The sequence below is a fragment of the Gossypium hirsutum genome, chromosome A01, assembly GCF_007990345.1.
Source record: "Gossypium hirsutum isolate 1008001.06 chromosome A01, Gossypium_hirsutum_v2.1, whole genome shotgun sequence".
Taxonomy (NCBI): Eukaryota; Viridiplantae; Streptophyta; class Magnoliopsida; order Malvales; family Malvaceae; genus Gossypium; species Gossypium hirsutum.
The window spans coordinates 119,583,105-119,602,323 of NC_053424.1; the positions used below are offsets into that span (position 1 = coordinate 119,583,105).

At 32.8% G+C, this 19,219-nt stretch overlaps 2 protein-coding genes and 1 long non-coding RNA gene across 3 annotated transcripts; all 3 read left to right on the forward strand.

The window, feature by feature from the left end:
- The first annotated feature begins 2,058 nt into the window (after window positions 1-2,058).
- On the forward strand, window positions 2,059-3,334 carry LOC107939659 (short-chain dehydrogenase reductase 2a). The gene is made up of 2 exons (XM_016873020.2): window positions 2,059-2,334; window positions 2,451-3,334. The coding sequence occupies exons 1-2, from the start codon at window positions 2,243-2,245 to the stop codon at window positions 3,277-3,279; spliced, it is 921 nt and encodes a 306-aa protein (XP_016728509.1). The 5' UTR covers window positions 2,059-2,242; the 3' UTR covers window positions 3,280-3,334.
- Window positions 3,335-7,632: 4,298 nt separating this feature from the next.
- On the forward strand, window positions 7,633-8,899 carry LOC121230748 (uncharacterized). The gene is made up of 2 exons (XR_005928876.1): window positions 7,633-7,704; window positions 8,482-8,899. It is a non-coding gene; the product is annotated as an uncharacterized lncRNA (long non-coding RNA).
- A 4,091-nt stretch (window positions 8,900-12,990) lies between these two features.
- LOC121219500 (short-chain dehydrogenase reductase 2a-like) lies at window positions 12,991-13,335 on the forward strand. Its single transcript, XM_041097782.1, has one exon. It carries the CDS (start codon window positions 12,991-12,993, stop codon window positions 13,333-13,335), a length of 345 nt encoding a protein of 114 aa, XP_040953716.1.
- Window positions 13,336-19,219: the final 5,884 nt, after the last annotated feature.

Here is a 19,219-nt window from a genome sequence, read left to right on the forward strand (position 1 = left end):
GAGCAAAACAAAATGCAGGAATCAACTAGGAATATTATAGTTTTGATTAGGCGTATCTCCAAGTCTCAACACTATGTTTAGAATGATATTATAAAAACAAACTCCATCACTGCAGTGTTATAGATTAGGGAATACAGATGTACAGCTGCCGACTTCACATGGCCAATTTGCTTCCATTTTTAGATTCAAAATTCTCCCTTTGTCTTTCTAAATATTTGTTGTGTATAAGCTTTATTATGGCCACTGCCACTGCCACTGCCACATTTGAAGATTCCATTTTAACTCCGTTTATAGATATGGTGATAAGCATGAACAGCGGTTGTAATATCAAACTTCGTTATACACAATTCACATTTTGCTTTGTCTTTAAAGGGATGCCTCCCACTTTAGTATTAAAATATTTAGACCAAAGTGATTGTGATCAGCGTACCCAAAAATAAAAATACTTAACAGGATTAGGCCCCGACATTTCAGGGATGTGTAATGCATTATTTGTTTGACCAACTTGATATGCAGGTCCTTGTTTATTGACCCCTATCTTTCGATATGGTACGAGAACACATTGGAATGCGAAGCTACCCAGCCTCTCCAGATTCCAGAAGATGGGCAACCCTATTGTTTACATTATCAATCACCTCTCTTATTTAACTCCATAAATATGTTCAACTTGAAACAAACCCAGATTTGTGACACCCACTTTATACCTCATCCCAGCTGGACTGTTAATTCCATTTAATTGAGTTTTTAAAATAATTATATTTATTGCATGGGTCATTCCGATCAAATTTTAATGCATTGTGTTTCTTTTAACTGGCTTAAATCCGAGCTATCTATGCAACATGTACATTCGTGTTTAAAAATTGATCCATAAATTCTAAATATTTTTCATATTAAATTCAAACTGATATTTAACATTAAAGCTAAAATTAAGTTGATGAAAAGAATCTTAGTTATACTTTGAATACTCATTAAAATATTTTAAAGGTAAAAAACTGCTTTAAAATCTATGCTATTGTTTTGAGACATATGGTGAAATTAACCCTATTATAACTTATCAAGCATAAAGAAGCTGGAGATGCTAGTAGCCTATACTACATGCCAAGTACCAACCAAAGTGCAAACGAAACAAAAGTCACTATAAGAAAAGCACATAGACCCATAAAATACCCAACCCTATAATCTATTTATTTTTTAATCACGTTTATTTTACACCTTCAAGTTAAAATTTTTTTTATCAAAAGATAAAAAATATGAATAAAATCTGAAGGTTGAAGAATAAAAATATATATTTTTTAAAAATCAAGTTTAATTTTAATATAAGTACCGCCCCTCTTTAAATTTTTTAAATTTAGTCTTTTCATTTGTCTAATTTAAAAATTAAAGTCCAATTGATAAATATTGTTAATACACTTTAATTGAATTCAAATATGTAACATTCTAATATTCAAATGCAGTCCAATTAATAACATAAACTAACAATGTTATCTATTGGATTGTAACTTTTTAAAGTAGAGAAATTAAATTGTTTAAGTTAAATTTACGGAGACCAAATTTTAAAAACTCTAAGAGTAAAATTAATGTCCGAATTTTAGTAACTGCAACAGTAATGGAACAGAGTTGATATTATAACCGATAGGATTAAATTGTGAATAGTGATGATGTAATAATGGTTAGTGAAAGAAATTTATCTTCAATCAAAATGTATCACTGTATCTTTTATGCTAGAATCCTGTGTGAATTTGACTTCAAAATGAAACGCATTCACCTAAGGGCCAACTTGGTTTTCATTTATTAATATTTAAATTTTTGGTCTTGATGACCCTATAGATTTTGAAACCTACTAGTTTGACCATAGGCATTGCTACCTGCCCATTGTCCCAACTCCCAAACAAGGGAACGTTTTCTTCAAAATTTATCTTTTCTTTTTCTACAGATTTATGATAAAAAAAATTCAATAATATTGTTTTTGTAATTCATCCTTTCAATAAAATCATTTCGAAAGCATAAATGCATGATGCATACATCAATAGTATCGTTGGGTATAGCTGTTATAATAAATTACTAGGAAGAAATTTTAGGAAGTTGCGTGGGAAAAAGCGTTTGTAATAGAGAACAGCTCATCCCAAACTCCACCTCCAACCCAACCCTTCATCGCTTCAGCCTATAAATTCAGCCTCTCTCGTATTTTTCCTTACCAACAACAATTTCATTCTATCCCATACAGCCTGTTAGCTTTCTCCAAATGACCATGCCTGCTCAAGTGATTCCCGACAAGACCCTTCAAGGTCTCCATGGTTTGGGTAGAGAAAACAATTCTTCTCCTCACCCTAGAAGGTAAACTCACCCATCATCATCTTCCTCGTTAATACTTGCCACATTTCCCTGTCTGTGTAATGCAGTAAACACTAGGTTTTTTTTTTGTTAGTTTAATTTGCGTTACAATCTTACAGGTTGGAAGGGAAAGTTGCTATTGTGACGGGAGGAGCAAGAGGGATTGGGGAGGCAACAGTGAGGCTTTTTGCAAGGCATGGTGCTAAGGTAGTGATCGCAGATGTGGAAGACACGCTTGGAACTGCGTTGGCTAATTCTTTGTCTCCTTGTGTCACTTTTGTTCATTGTGATGTTAGCCTGGAAGAAGACATTGAGAATTTAGTAAGTTCAACAGTTTCCCGATATGGGCGGCTTGATATCCTTTTTAACAATGCTGGGGTGCTTGGGAATCAGAGAAAGCATAAAAGCATTGTTGATTTCGACGTGGATGAGTTCGATAATATAATGAGAGTGAACGTGAGGGGAATGGCGCTGGGAATCAAGCATGCTGCACGTGCAATGATTCCCCGAGGTGGTGGGTGCATCATTTCAACAGCCAGTGTTGCTGGAGTGATGGGTGGCCTTGGTCCACATGCTTACACGGCTTCGAAACACGCCATTGTTGGATTGACAAAGAACGCGGCTTGTGAACTAGGGCGGTATGGGATTAGAGTGAACTGCATTTCTCCATTCGGTGTGGCTACACCTATGCTTGTGAATGCATGGAGAAGCCACGACGATGAAGAAGAGGAAACCGGCTTTAACTTTGGGATTCCATGCCAACAAGAAACGGAGAAGACGGAGGAGTTTGTGAGAGGGCTTGCCAATTTGAAAGGTCCAATACTCAGGGCTAAAGACATAGCTGAGGCTGCTTTATATCTTGCTGGCGATGAATCTAAATATGTAAGTGGGCATAATCTTGTAGTGGATGGTGGAGTCACAACATCAAGAAATTGTGTTGGCTTGTAACCCCATTATTAACCCTAATTGTAAATTTTCGATTAAATAAATTTATTTTTCTCCATTTAGATTCCAAGTTCAAAAGTTGGAAAAAGAGACTGATTGTCCTTGGATTTATTTATTAGGATTCAAATTAAGACTTTGACAAGTATGAGCCAAAATAGTCTTATTTGATGATATATCAATCTCACTCGTTTTAGTCTTTGTAAGATTAATGGCATGCGAATCAACCTCCTCTGACCAAGAAGAATCTCATCAAGTTTCTACCATTTTAGCGGGTGGCTGCTAAAATCAAAATGTTGTTAATTGGCGGAAGAAGCAATAATATATGTAATGTGAGTCCAACACGAAATTACCTCTCTTATACGTATTTATGTGAAGTCAAGGCTACATGATGTTGGGTCAAAAAGATTGCGCGAGATTTGGCCCTTTTTTTTGGTTACTTTCCCTTGTGCCGTTTGGTACAAGCAAATGGAATCAGTAGTTTTGTAACACTTGAATTGACTTCCGAGTAATTAATGTCACTTCATTTATTTTGTTATTATGTCTAATTAAGAGTGAATCTGGATTAGAGATCTGTTTACTTGTAATTAGTGTAAAAATAATGATAGTAATGAGATTAGATATTGTAACAATATTGTAGTGTGAGATAAAAAATAAATTAAACACATCACACCACATCCAAACGCCAGTCTAAACCTACTTAATTCAGTAGCAAATCAAAATGTATATGGTAAACGTGAGTGCGCCTCCACTACTACAAAACAGGGGAAGGGAAGTGCATGCAGCAGCCTTGGCCCTTTTTTTCTTTCTTAATAATGTAATTAGTTATTTAAATAGTGAAAGGTTTTATTTAACTATAAAAATTGGTTAAGGGTTTTTATATTTTATATTTTAATATTTTTTTACTTTTAACTACAAAAATATAATTATTTTGGTCAAAATATATTTACTTTAATATTAAAATAAATAATTTTTATGAGTGAAAATCATAAAGTAATGGCTTATTTAATTATAAAAATAGGTTAATGACTTGTTTAAACATAATATAATGAGTTGAAAGGGAATACAAAGAAAATTATAAATAAGGAGGGTTTATACACTTTTTTTTCAGCAGCCACTCAAAATAGAAATTTGTATAGCAAGTCCCTGAATACTTTAGATTATTACATTTCAGTTCGGTGCCACCAATTTGATAGGCGACACTAATAAAAATATACCATTTTAATAAATAATCTTATGGGCATACCATTTCAGTTATTAATTTTATTTTTTGTATTATTTAGGTGAAAAAGCCAATAGTTGATGATGTGAATATTTTTTTTGGACATGTTAGAATTAACTAATGAGAGAGGTTAATTAAACGTTAAAATATCCTTCATTTTAACCCAAATTAAAACATAAAAAGTAGGTGCCAAATACAAGGGAATCAAAACAGTAGTTTAACCAAAAGATTTGGGCGGCTAGAAGGAGGCAGAGCTTGGACTGTAGGCAATTTTTTTCAAAGAAAACGGGGTTTTAATTTGATGGGAAGGGACTTGGCTTGAATCTTTACGTTTTTATCGCGCTTGGCCCAACTCCCTATGATTCTTCCACTTTATCATAACTTTGCAGCTGTCTGTCTCTTGTTTTCTTAAATATTTGACTAAAGAATATAGAGATGTGTGATGCTGTATTAAAGGGGCAATTTTCACTTTGGAAACCTATCCCCCTATATTTTCTATCTACTTATTAGGCTTTTGCTAGTCTTTGGAGCTGCCGAAGCGTCAAACTTCAAACAGCTAAACCCTAAAATGAGTTGTAAACCCGGATCCTCTTTTTATCTTTTTGCCCAACTTAATAATAAATAATTAAAAATTCTGAGACTGTACATAGGTCATAGAATAATTAGTCTTGCTCCTTAATGTTGTGCTATAGTCCATAGCTCAAGGAACTGTGCATGTCTATATGCTTAATTGTCATTTGTTCCAAGGGAATGATATATATAATTGGAAAGGTAAATATTATTCCTAATGTATGATATGGTTACCTAATCTAGAATTGATATTATTCCATGAGAAGCATTCATTAATTAGACCTGCTACTTGACTATCAGCCTTACTTGAGTATTTTTCTAAAGACATGACCTTGATAATGTGCTGTCACTAACTAAAAGCAAACAGTGGCCCATAAGCACATATCTAGAAAGTAAATGGGAGAGATTTCTAAAATAATTAATCCACAACATATAACATTTACATGCATAAAGCATATATACTATAGTTAGCATTTAGCGAGGTGTATCTTCCTGGAGCCACTCAATCTCGTTAAATAAATTGAAGGACATGTAAGCAAGTAGAAGGCAGTGGGTGGTATACAGCAATCACATGAAATAAAATATCGAGTGTCACAATTCTCGTGGAACTGGGTAGACAGACTGGCTGATTAGAGAGACAATCTCCAGGAATATTTGAGTTCTTTCGGATAGATTATTGGATACTCAAATCCACCAATATATACATTCATGATGGGAATGAGATTCCGTTCTGTCATCTATTTTTCTAATAGAGATATTCAACCAATGCCCAATGTTTAATGCTCATATGCCATTAATATATAGTCAAAATCATGTTTTAAACAATTATTTATGCCGGGAATTCAACCATTACTTTATTTGCTTATAAATATAATATTCTCTTATTTATTCCCAAAACCTATTATTATTTTAACATATAATGTTATTAGGGTAATCAAAATTCGGTTCGATTTGAAAAATTTAAATTTTGAATTAAATAGTTCGAGTTAACTCGAATAAAAAAGTTAAAATTTTCGATTTAACTTGAATATGAATTATACAATTCGAATTACTTTTTCTACTAGTTAAATAATCGGTCCGTGTAGGTTTAAAATTGGGTATAATAGGACTCGACGCAAAATACTTGATTTAAAAGAAATAATTACTATTACTTATGTAATAAGGGGGAACCAAACGTGATGTTAATTCACCTTGGGCATTAATTTTCGATGTTGTCTATGTAGTGAGTCTACACATTTTTTTAAATTACTAGTATAGGCTAGAGGGAAAGGTTGCATTGTGACAGGCGGCGCCAAAGGAATATGTAATGACCCAAAATTCACAAGCACCGAAAAAGTACATTATCGGGCCTCCGTCTTAGTAAATTGAGTTCGAAAATAATTATTAGAAATATTTATTAGACTAGTTGTGTGTTTAATTAGGTATTAATTTGGTGAATTTAGTTTAATTAAGAGAAATTAAGAAAAAAAGGACTAAATTGATCTAGGGGTAAAAGTTGAATTATAGATTAATAAAAAAAGGATTAAAATGGCAATTAAGCCATTAATAAGAAATGGGACGGTAAAGTGATAAAAATCTTAGATTTTTATGCTTTATATATATTATTTTATTATATATTATATATTATATTATATTATATTATATTATATTGTATTGTGTTATATTATATAAGTAAAAAAAAAATGACAAATGTATGGTAAATATTGAAGACATGTGTAATAGTAATAATTACATGGGTACACTTGTAATAAAAATAAATATGTGCTTAATTAATAAGTAAAAGATTTTTTTAAATATATTATTAGTTAAAATAAAAGATATAAAGTAAAAGAAAGAAAGAAACAAAGAAGAAAAGAAACAGAATACCTAGAAAAGAAGCAGGGAAAGAGACGAAAACAGGGGAAGAAAAGGGGAAAGAAAAATAAAAGGGAAAACTAAGGATTTAAAGCTTCAAGTTAATTGGTAAGCTAAATTTAGCCCTTTCCTCTTCATTTTGATATTTTAAAAGCTTTAAAACAAAATTTTGTTGAAGTTAAGTGGAGGTTATGGAAGTTCATAGGTTTTTGAACATGATTCATTTTGAACAAGTTGTTAAATTAGGGGTTTAGTTGATAGAATTTTTAGTTAGAATAGATAAAAAGAATGATTTGTGAACTATGTTGTAAGTTTTACATAATTGGGATTAAGTTATAAAAAGCCTTAAATTAGGGTTTATGTTGAATAAATGATGGAATTGAGGGTTTATTTGATAGAGTTTCTAGTTAGAGTTGATAAAAGGATTAAATTGTGAACTAAACTATAAGTTTTGAATTTTAGGGATTAAATTGAGGAAAATTTGAAATTAGTGAAAAATGCTGAAAAATTAGTAGATAAATTTGGATTTAGAAGGAATTTGAATAGAAATAGAGTGTGAATTAAGTTAGAAAAATAAGTAAGCTTAGTTAGAATTAAATTGGGAATAAGTAGGAATTGAATAAAAATTTTATTATTATTATTATTGTTAATATAATTATTATTATTATTTTAATGATTATAATTAAAAGTGAAAATAATTATTATTTTCGTAGCTAACAAGGAAAACGAGGCATCGGCATCTAAAGGAAAAGAAAAGATCGTTGAGGAGTAAACGCGTATTCCGGGTTTGTATTACTATAACTTAATCTATTTAATAAATGCTATATTGAAATTGTATTCATGAGACATTTAAAGGAAGGTAAGTATTAACATTTGAAATTAAGTAAGAATATGTGTATATTGAATTATATGTGAATTGAAATAATAGATGTTTTGTATTGATTGAATATTTGAAATTGTTGTGGAAATGAATTCGAAATAGGAAAAGTAAAATAATACCCTATTAACTTATCGGACTAGATTGGATACAAATGGCATGCCATAGGATTTGTGATGTGATTAGGAGATTTGTAGTTCGGCCGAGAAGATGACTATGTTATTAAATGCTTCGGTTTATCCGAAGAGGCATTAAATGCCTTATTGGTGTGTTTGGGAGGTTATGATATACTGGTGTGTTATGGATGATTTAAATTATTTCGGGTGTGTTTAGGTTGGATATTTTGGTGTGTTTGGGTGGAATCCGCGTATCTGTCAGAGTCCGAGCCTTGTTAATAGGGTAAATAATTGAAATGGAAATTTGAAAATGAGATTAGTTGATTTGACACTATTGAAAATATGAGAAAGAATGTATGATATAAATTAGGAATTGATTTAGTATGTAAATATTTAAATATTTAAATTTCAGATTTATGGAATGATATATGAATATTTATATTTAGTTTAAAGTGATTTTTTTTAAAGACTATGGTCAATATTTGAAAATTTATTATTATTAAATAGTTTAATTTATAGTAATACCACTGAGTATAAAATACTCAGCGTACAGTTGTTTCCGTGCGCAGGTTGAAAAGGGGTTAGTGTCTCGGTTCAGCATCCAAGACAATCCCGACTCCGACATAAAGATTTTGGTGATGTTTTCTTCCTTTAAGAGAAAGTGGCATGTACATAGGATTTATAATAGTTATTTTGGCATGTTATATAGTTTTGTTGTAAAGTAAGATATTATGTGTTTTGATGATTATATTAGAAAAATGGTATAAGTTTTTTTTAGCATTGGTATCAAGTTGAAATGGCTTAGTTAGTTTTATGTGTTAATTAGAAATGATAATAGGATTTTATTTACTTAAGTTGTTATGTCTATATGTCAAGTAGGATTAAGTATATAAATGCCTTGGTTGAAATACTGAAATTGGGTTGGTTATGTTTGAAATTTTGCAAAGGGTTTAATGTAAAAATAAGTCGAAATGCTGCCGAAATTTTTTTTTAAAAAAATGAATGAAATCAATTAGTACAAATTTATAACAATTTATGAAGTATTTTAATATGTTGGTTATTTATTTAGAATTATTTGTAAATTGTTTGATATGTCTGGTAATACCTCGTAATCCTGTTCCGGCGACGGTTTGGGGTTAGGGGGTGCTACAGAATAGGGGAGGGAACAATTAAGCTAGACATGGTGCAACTGTAGTAATTGCAAATGTGGACATAGCCGGAGCTGCGTTTGCTGATTCATTACTTCCTAATTCAGCTATATTTGTTCAGTATGATGTTAGCTTGGAAGAAGACATTGCAAACTTGGTGGATGTCACAATTCTATGTTATGGACGGATTGTTATGTTTTTTAACTGTTAGAATTAAGTAACTCGAATCATTATTTAAATAAAATACAGTTGTAAAATAAAATAAAAGTAAAATCCCTATAGAACAAAGTGTTTCAATCTTACTACACTCCTATTAGAATATGGTTTTACAAACTTATAAATAGACATAATCTACTCCTCTTGTAATTATTTCAAATTCGACATAGTGGATTATCTTCTTCTCTGCCTGTGATTTTTTTCTCGAAAGGGTTTTCACGTAAAAATCTGTGTTTTTTATTTTAATTTCTCTTTTCTTTGCGATATATTGTCATTACCGACATTCTAATTTCGTTGGCATAGGACATCTTCCAGAATTGAAGAGAAATTTAATTTCGTTAAGTCAAAAAGGTACAAATACACAGTTGAAAGTGAGGTTTTGAAGATTTCCAAAGGTTCATTTGTTGTGATGAAAGGGCGGAGAAAGACTACCAAGTTATATGTCTTGCATGGTTCTACTGTTACTGGTGATGCAGCTGTCGCATCCTCTTTCTTGTCAGATGACGATATTACTAAACTTTGGCATATGCGCCTAGGGCATATGAGTGAGAATGGCTTGACAGAATTGAGTAAAAGAGGATTTCTTGATGGGCAAGGAATTTGCAAGATTAAGTTCTGTGAGCACTGCATTTTTTGGGAAGTAAAAGAGAGTTCGATTCACTAGAAGAATCCATAACACGAAGAGAACATTAGAGTATATTCATTCTGATCTGTGGGGTCCATCAAGAGTGCTTTCGAGTGGTGGAGCTAATTATATGCTAACTTTTATTGATAATTTTTTCAGAAAAATTTGGGCGTTCTTCTTGAAGTAGAAGAGCGATGTGTTTTTCGCATTTAAGTCTTGGAAAACTATGATTGAAAAACAGACGGGAAAACAAATAAAATACCTCCACACAAACAATGGCTTAGAGTTCTGTTCTGATGAGTTTAATAAACTGTGCAAGTTAGAAGGGATCGTGAGACACTTAACAGTTTGTCATACTCCACAGCAAAATGGCGTTGTAGAATGAATAAACAGAACGGTCATGGAGAAGGTTTGATGTATGTTGTCAAATGCCAACTTACCAAAGTCATTTTGGGTCGAAGCAGTCTCTATTGCATGTTTTTTAACCAACCGATGCCATTGAGAAAAAGACTCCACAAGAGGTATGTTCTGGTAATCCTGCTGACTATTCTGATTTAAAGATCTTTGAGTGTCCTGCGTATGGTCATGTTGATAATGGAGAATTGGAATCGAGATCCATTAAATGTGTTTTTCTTGGTTATAAAGCTGGTGTAAAAGGGTATAAGTTATGGTGTCTTGAAAATAGAAAAGTTATGATTAGCAGAGATGTTGTTTTTGATGAAACTGCTATGCTATCTAACTTATCTCTTAAAGGCTATTCCAATAAAGAAAATCAAAAGCAGGTGGAACATCAGATTAATCCAGAATCTACAACATAGTTGACTCATCAAGCCCATACAAAAATTCAGAATAGAGTTGCTTCTTCACCACAATACTCTATTGCCAAAAACAGAAGTAGAAGAGAAATTAAACCTCCAAAGAAATATGCCGAGGTTGATCTAGTTGCTTATTCTTTAAATATGGCTTAAAATATAGATGCAAACCAAGAGCCATCTAATTATTCTGAGGCGGTTAGTTGTGAAGACTCAGAAAAGTGGATATTTGCTATGCAATGGGAGATGGAATCACTCCACAAAAACAAAATATGAGATCTTGTGAAACTTCCTAAAGGTAAAAAGGTTGTTCGTTGTAAATAGGTGTTTAAAAAGAAAGAAGGGATTCCAAGAATTGAAGAATCCAGATATAAAGCAAGGCTTGTTGTAAAGGGTTATAGTCAAATTCCAAGAGTGGACTTCACAGATGTGTTCTCCCCAGTTGTGAAGCATAGTTCGATTTGAGCTTTGCTTGGTATTGTGGTCATACATGATTTGGAGCTTGAGCAGTTAGATGTAAAAATTACATTTTTACATGAAGAACTTCAGAAGGATATTTACAGGCAACAACCAGAGGGTTTTACAATCTCAGAAAAAGAGGACTATGTTTGCTTGCTAAAAAAGTCCCTTTACGGTTTGAAATAGTCACCAAGACAGTGGTATAAGATGTTTGATTCCTTTATGACTTCTCATGATTTCAAAAGAAATAGCTTTGACAGTTGTCTTTACTTTAAGAAAAACAGTGATGGTTCTTTTGTGTATCTACTCCTGTATGTTGATGACATGTTGATAGCAACGAAAGATAAATGAGAGATAAGAAAAGTCAAAGCCCAACTAAGTGAAAAATTTGATATGAAAGATTTGGGACCATCAAAGAAGATACTTGGTATAGAGATTCTTAGAGATAAAAAAAACAAGTAAATTGTACCTAAGTCAGAATGACTACATTGAGAAAGTTCTTTGCAGGTTCAATATGCAGAGTGCTAAGCCTGTTAGTACTCCTTTAGTAGCCCATTTCAAACTTTCATCGACTTTGTCTCCACAATCAGATGATGAGATTGAGTACATGTCACATGTTCCATACTCTAGTGCAGTAGGATCTCTCATGTATGCTATGGTTTGTTCACGTCCAGATTTATCATATACAGTCAGTGCAGTTAGCAGATACATGGCGAATCCCGGTAAAGAAAATTGGAAAGCAGTTCAATAGATTTTAAGATACTTACGAGGTACTACTGATGTTTACTTACAGTTTGGAAGAACTAGAGATTGAGTCATTGGGTATGTTGATTTTGCTGGAGACCTTGATAGAAGAAGATCTCTTACAAGTTATGTCTTTACAATCAGAGGTTCTGCAATCAGTTGGAAAGCCACTTTGCAAACTACAGTCGCTTTGTCTACCACTGAAGCTGAGTACATGGCGATTACTGAGGATTGTAAAGAAGCTATTTGGTTTAAGAGACTCTTTAGTGAACTTAATGAAGACCTTCAAATCAATAGAGTATTTTGTGACAATCCGAGTGCCATCTTCCTCACAAAAGATCAAATGTTTCAAGAGAGAACAAAATACATTGATGTTCGGTATCATTTTGCTCGTGAAATTATTGCTCGTGGTGATATTATTGTGAGCAAAATTAGTACTCATGAAAATCCTACAGATATGATGACTAAGTCACTTCTTATAACCAAGTTTGAGCATTGCTTAGACTTTATTAGTGTTCATTGTTAAAGTTAAACCCATAAAGGGTTTTACGGAAGAGGTAGAGAACTTGTTCGTTGAGAGTTCGCGATGAAGAATTTGTTCATTGAGAATTCGTGTCAAGGTGGAGATTGTTAAAATTAATTACCCGAATCCTTATTTAAATAAAATAAAGTGTTAAAATAAAATAAAAGTAAAATACCTATAGAACTACACTTCTTTTATTTTATTTTAGAATAAGGTTTTTTAAACCTTATTAAACTCCATCTATTTGATATTGATTAGAATAACTACACTCCTATTAGAATATGATTTTAGAAGCCTGTAAATAGACATAATCTACTTCTCTTGTAATTATTTCGAATTCGACATAGTGAATTATCTTCTTCTCTGCCCGTGATTTTTTTCCGAAAGGGTTTCCACGTAAAAATTTGTGTTCTTTATTTTTATTTCTTTTTTCTTTGCGATATATTGTCATTACCGACATACTATTTTTACATTAATAATGACGGGGTGGTAGAGATGATACGAATCACAAGAGCATTGTTGATTTAGACGTGGATGAATTGAAGCGTGTTATGCAAGTAAACGTGAGAGGTGTGGCACTAGGGATTAAACATGCGGCAAGAGTGATGATTCCCCAAGGTGGAGGAGGGTGCATTATTTCCAGGACTAGTGTTGCTCCACATGCTTACACGGCATCCATGCACGCCATTGTTGGGTTGACCACGGCTTGTGAATTAGGGAGGTATGGGATTAGAGTGAATAGCATATCTTCATTGGTATTCCATGAATTAATAGAGCAATGCATGAATTCTGGGAGTCCAGGTTCAGCAGACATGGCAGCTCTATACCTTGCTAGTGGCGAAGCCAAGTATGTGAGTGGTCATAATCTTTTTTTGGATGGAGGGTTTAGCAATTAGCACATCAACTATTTGCCTTGGCATTTAATAATATTTTAATCTCTGGGTGCATTGTCTGTGCCTCGCTGTAACTCCAAAGTCAAAAGTGAGATCTTGCTTCCTTTTGTTTTATTATATATGCATGTGGTAAACACGCCTATAATGTGACTTTTTTTTTTGCAATTAGTCGACGGTAGATGGACAAATTCATTTAATTTTCCTAATTCCTCCACCTACCTTGCATGCATAAAACACTAGTACTCATTCTTATGCCAAATTCAATATTTACATCATCTACATTATTGATTATTTTCGTTAAAGTAAAAAAACATTGTAAATAATTACCAGTTAACTTTTTATTAGATTAAATTGTTTGATTAAAATTTTTCAATAAAATCTTTAAGAATTTGACCCAAAAATACATTATGTATAAATAAAGTCAAAAAAATTTAAATTTTAACGTTTGGATAGTTAATCCACAACGAAAGTCACGTGCACTTAAAATCTGTAACTCGATTTAGAAATGTTAAATAATTAAAATGATTTTATGTGGAGAATTATGATCTTCATTCTTCAATCAAAGTTAGCCAACCCATATCAAAATTATTAATTGCTCCTTCAACTCCCACACTTACTATCAATATTTTTTCACGTCAAGCCTCATTTCTTTACATGTGAGGGCTTTAAAAAACTTTACTTATTAAAGACTTAATTGATATGAGTCCTTAAAAGAATGAAGAATACAAAAGCCACTACACTACAAGGACGGTTGATGAATTAACCAACAAATAATATAGGGATTTGAAAGGTGAAATATGGGGGTGGCTACACTTGAGTCCAAATCTAAACAATTTACTAGTTGGATTGTGCTATTCATAAAAAACCTTGCAAGCATTAGGCATTACCCGGCCCATATAAAGTAGGTATGCCTCATAGCTGAGCCAGAGCTCAGTCTGGCTTTTAATTCTTTATAGAGGTAGAGAGGGAGGGCGTAGCTTCAGCCACAGCGGCTCTGCTTAATTAATTAAGTAATTAAAAGAGCAGTAAATGGATTTGATTTGATGTGTCCACCGCTACTAACGCGTGTCACCTTACATGCCATCGCTTCTGACTCAACATTACTTATTACTCACCAATTTCATATTACCATCCCATTCAATGGAACCTCAAAGTAGAACTTGTTCAAGCAAGCCCCTCATGCGAAGAAGGTCTCGTACAAGAAAGACCGGTCAAGGCGGCGTCATCAACATGGATGAAGCCAGGAGGGAAGTTGCCCATGCCTTGCATCTCCATAGGTCCACTCCCACATCACCATTACCATCTTCTTGTGTAGGTAATCCCTCCTACTACAGCTATGCTAAGTCATGTTGTTACTCTTTGGTGGAGGCTATGCCCCTCCTGAACCAATATGGTCAACTACTGCACCTTCACTGCCTGCTACACCACCTCCAGACTTGGAAACAGTGCAGATTTTAGAGTGGGGTGAAAATCAGGCTGCTTCTTACGCTTGGTGGTTAGGTTTTCTTAGGGCATTAGATGGTAACAACAACATTATGTCCAAAACAAAGGATCCACCTTTTGTTGATAATGCTGTGAGCCTGAAGGATCATTCTCCACTACTGTTGGGGCAGTATGAAGCTGGGGAATGGGGCCTAACTGATCAAAACGCATGTTTAGATGAATGGCTCATGTTTCCACCTACCCAAGATAGTTTGTGAGATGAAACAAATATATTATATTTCTGATTAAATTAAGTAGCTGATGCTCCCACTTTCATGTTGCTTTTTGCTGCTACATCCCTTCAAATTTCTATCTCGCTCAGATTTTAAATACTGTTACTTTTTTTAATTTAATTATATATATATTTACACTATCTTGAAAGAAACGGAGGAAATTGAATCGAATAAAAATGTGAGTTTAATAATTGTGATTAATTAAAATCAAATTGAATTCTTTATTTAATATATAATTAATTTTATTTTTTACAATACAAAATAAATATTTTATATTTAAAATAGTAAAATAAGTAAAAATTTCTTGAAAATTATTATATTTTAAAAATATTTGTGAAAGTGACCTCGTCAAATGATATTCAAAAGCTGACAAAATAAAATCTATTTTATTAAAATAAATCTAAAAAATAAAAATAAAAATAAAAATAAAAAATAATATAAAAAATCGAAAGTTAAACCGAATCAAAGAAACTAATGTTTAACATAAACTTGGGAAATTTACAAAAAAAGAATACTAAATACTAAAATAATATAGATTTATTTTTATTTACTCAAATGATAAAAATATATTTAAAAAAATGAAAAATAAAAGATTATAAAAAATAAAAACTTTAAAATTTGTTTTTTTAAATTAAAAAAATTAAAGTTTCATGTTAAAAGATTCGGTGAGAGGTAAAAGATTGGTTGACTCACTGATTTCTAATCCAACCGGTCTAATTCAGTTTTAAAGGGTATGGACCAAATTGATAGAAGAATATTGTAAATGTTTAATATTTAAAAAATTTAAAATCTGGTTGACCTATGAACTAGTACGGATTGATTAATCTCGAGTTTAAAAAAAATTATTTGATCTACCAATTGAATCGATTTTTATAATTTTATAATTTATTTGCTTTGAACCGCTCAGGTCAATCATTCTCGAAACCAATCATTCTCGAAACCAATTAGTTAGATCAATTTGAAATTGGTTCAATCGATAAAAATAAAAATAAAACCACAAACTTCTTTCTACTTTATTTATTTTTCTATCCTTTTTCATTTTTCTACTTTTAATTCCATTAGTTATTACAAACAGCTTTCTCTTTGTCTCTTTCCCTACATTTTCACCTACATCCAAGCTTTCTATCTTTCCCTTTTTCTTTTTTTTTCTCTTTGTGCCTCCATCCAACTAAATATACGATGCTTAGCTACAATAAATTATAGATGAAAGTTTCTTAGTAATAAGACAAAACTATCAAATTCGGTCCTCAACTCTTGGGTTTTGGATTTTTCATACACTTTTTACTGTTTCAAAACAACAGAAATAAGGACCAACCTTAGTAAGCCATTAATTCATTTTCAAATACAAACCATGCTTGAAATCTACTCAGCTTAGAGCAAGAAAACCAGTAAGTTCTGATTCATCATCCACTAGACCTAGAATTGCTTGTTCATTTATCTTTTCCATGGGTTGGGGCCTATTAATTAATTAGAGCTTCATGAATCTGGATTGATGAGTGGTAGGCCAAGATGCGTGGTCCTCATCTTTATTACTATACAAGAAACTGAAATGAATTTGAACAAGTACTCAATCATTAGTCCAGCTCCATCATAATATATACCTAACATATCCTTCAACCAGACTGCAATTAGATACTACTACCACATATGTCTTTGCAGGCTCCTGGGCCCATCTCTCATTAATGCTACTCATCAGGTTTTTATTCATGCATCTATATCTTGTGGAACTGATTTATAAATAGGTATTTGGCATTCATCAACACAAGTCCATTCGGTTACAACATCAATACCAATACCTTTTTATTATTCTTTTGAAAACACTATTAAGTAAAATAATCAAGGAAAAGAGAGCACCACTAAATTCAGAGCCAATACGTTCTTTTCATACACCTTTGCCTACTGCTCCACTTCTCGATTGATGCCATTAACATCGGACAGAACTCATATTAGGTGGCACAGTATCATAAACTATACAATTTTCTTGGAATAAAGTCTCTTAATCGGTGAGTAACTCTATTAGCACTCCGACGGATCCAGTGAAAGTAAATGTGTTGGAAAGAGGACACAAGCCAGTAATCAAACCAACCTTAGGGCTAAGTAAAGTATTCGATTGTAAAGCAGTAATCACCTCAATGCAGTCAAATTCCACAACTATATTATTGAAACAGCAAGTTTTAAGCCACCATAGGGCCTCGCGGATACCCAACACTTTGGCGATTGCTGCTTGACATGCTGCCATTAGCTGCCTCGACATCCCTAATGAACACCCCAAGCGAATCACGAAGCACAGCCCCATTTCTCGCCCTCAGACCAATGGCGCTCCATGTCGCATCAACGTTACATTTAAGCACTAGCCGAGGGTCGACTCCATGCAACAACAGTGAAACTAGGCTACGACATAACAACGGGTAACAAACGTTGGTACACCGTTTGTGAAGCTGCCCAATTATTGATAAAATGCGCAATAAAGGCAACAATGATCTTCTGTAATTTGAAACGTTAAATTAGGCTCTTTTGAACACTTTATTAGTTTGCTCTCAAACAATTTACGAATCTTTTCTATGTTATTTTATTTTTAGTTTTTAGTATTAATGACTGTTTTTCTTTCATTTCAATCCTTTTGAGACCCAAATAGACAAAATTTTGCCATTGGGAGTCTAATGGTGTATTTGAATTTGTGTAGGGACACATTTATGGCCAAACCATGAGGAAAACTGCAACTAATGTGGGTGTTGTGACACCAACCCTTTATCACCTCAAGGGAGCAAAACTTCAACCAGAAATCAACTTGGAGTAGTCTACCACGGATGTCGCAACACTAAGTGTGCTGTGTCACAACACCGAGCCTGAGGTCTCAACTCCAAGCTTTCGAGGCCGCGGCTCCACTGCTGATGGTTGAAGTGAAGGATCCAGGGCCACTGTTTAGGGTGTTGCGACACCAGATAGCCTGTGTTGCGACATTGAGAACCCCCAAAGCCAAGATTGTACTATTGTCAAGAGTGTTGCGACACTGATGTCTGACGAGGTGAAAAATACTACAAGAGCAATTTTATGTCCACCAACTCAAGTCAATTCATGCACTCCAAAGACACTTTTGTCAAAATATTAGAGTTATAACTTGGTGTCTTAAAGGCACACTTGATGCCAAACATAAAGGAGCCACATTTATCATCTTTTTAGTTTTCCCTTTTTCTTTTCTTTCACCATTTTTAGGTTTTGAGTTCTTTCTTTTCTTACCTTAGTTAATTGGTAGCTGTTAGTTTTTTTAGTTTTACTGTAACTTTAACTTTCTTGCAATTAGATACAAAAACTCATACTGTTATTTTGATTTCTCTTTAAAAGCATCCAATAGATTTAAACTTTGTGAACTTTCAAAAATGTAAAAATCTCAACTTTGACTATGCTTTCATCACTGTTAGAATTAAGTGACACGAATCTTTATTTAAATAAAATACAGTGGTAAAATAAAATAAAAGTAAAATCCATATAGAACTACATGGAAAAACCCAATTTTTAGGCTTTTTGAGCATTCTAAAGTCTATAAATATCAATTAGAAGAGAACTTAAGGGTATAGACAGAAAGACTGAAGAAAAGACTCGAAGAACGCCATCAGAATCATCTCAGAAGCAGATCTCCTTCAAGATTGAAGATCTCCATTTAATTTCTTTAGAAGTTTTATTGAGTTTCTTTATGTATTGTTGTTATCTTAACTTTGAGATGTTTCTATTTAGGATGATGAACTAAATTCCCTAGATACCTAGGGAAGATGAAACCTATGATGAATCTTATTATTTGATTTCTAAGTTACATGATAAATACTTGATTCTTGTTCTCAATTATGTATGCTTTTTTCATATTTTAGTATTTTCAGGATATTAATTCATGTTTAATGTACTTAATTAGTGGAGAAAAAGTCTTTGTTTAAGAGTAGATCTAGCATAATTAAGTGGAATTGCATGTAATCCTAGAAATAGGATGACATAAATCTACCGGATTAGAGTCAAATCTAATAGGGGAATCCATAGATCAAGTTAATGCGACAATAGGAGTTTTAATTAGAAAGAGATTTCAATTAATTAACCTAGAGTTAGTTGTTCTTACTCTCGAAAGAGATATATGATTTAGGGATTTCTACAGATCAAGGCATAAGCGAATAAATCGTTTAATTCAG

Coding starts and splice junctions, on each gene's coding strand:
- LOC107939659 (XM_016873020.2), top strand. CDS start 2,243: ATGACCATGCCTGCTCAAGTGATTCCCGACAAGACCCTTCAAGGTCTC. Junction 2,335..2,450: donor TCTTCTCCTCACCCTAGAAG/GTAAACTCACCC, acceptor ACAATCTTACAG/GTTGGAAGGGAAAGTTGCTA.
- LOC121219500 (XM_041097782.1), top strand. CDS start 12,991: ATGCAAGTAAACGTGAGAGGTGTGGCACTAGGGATTAAACATGCGGCA.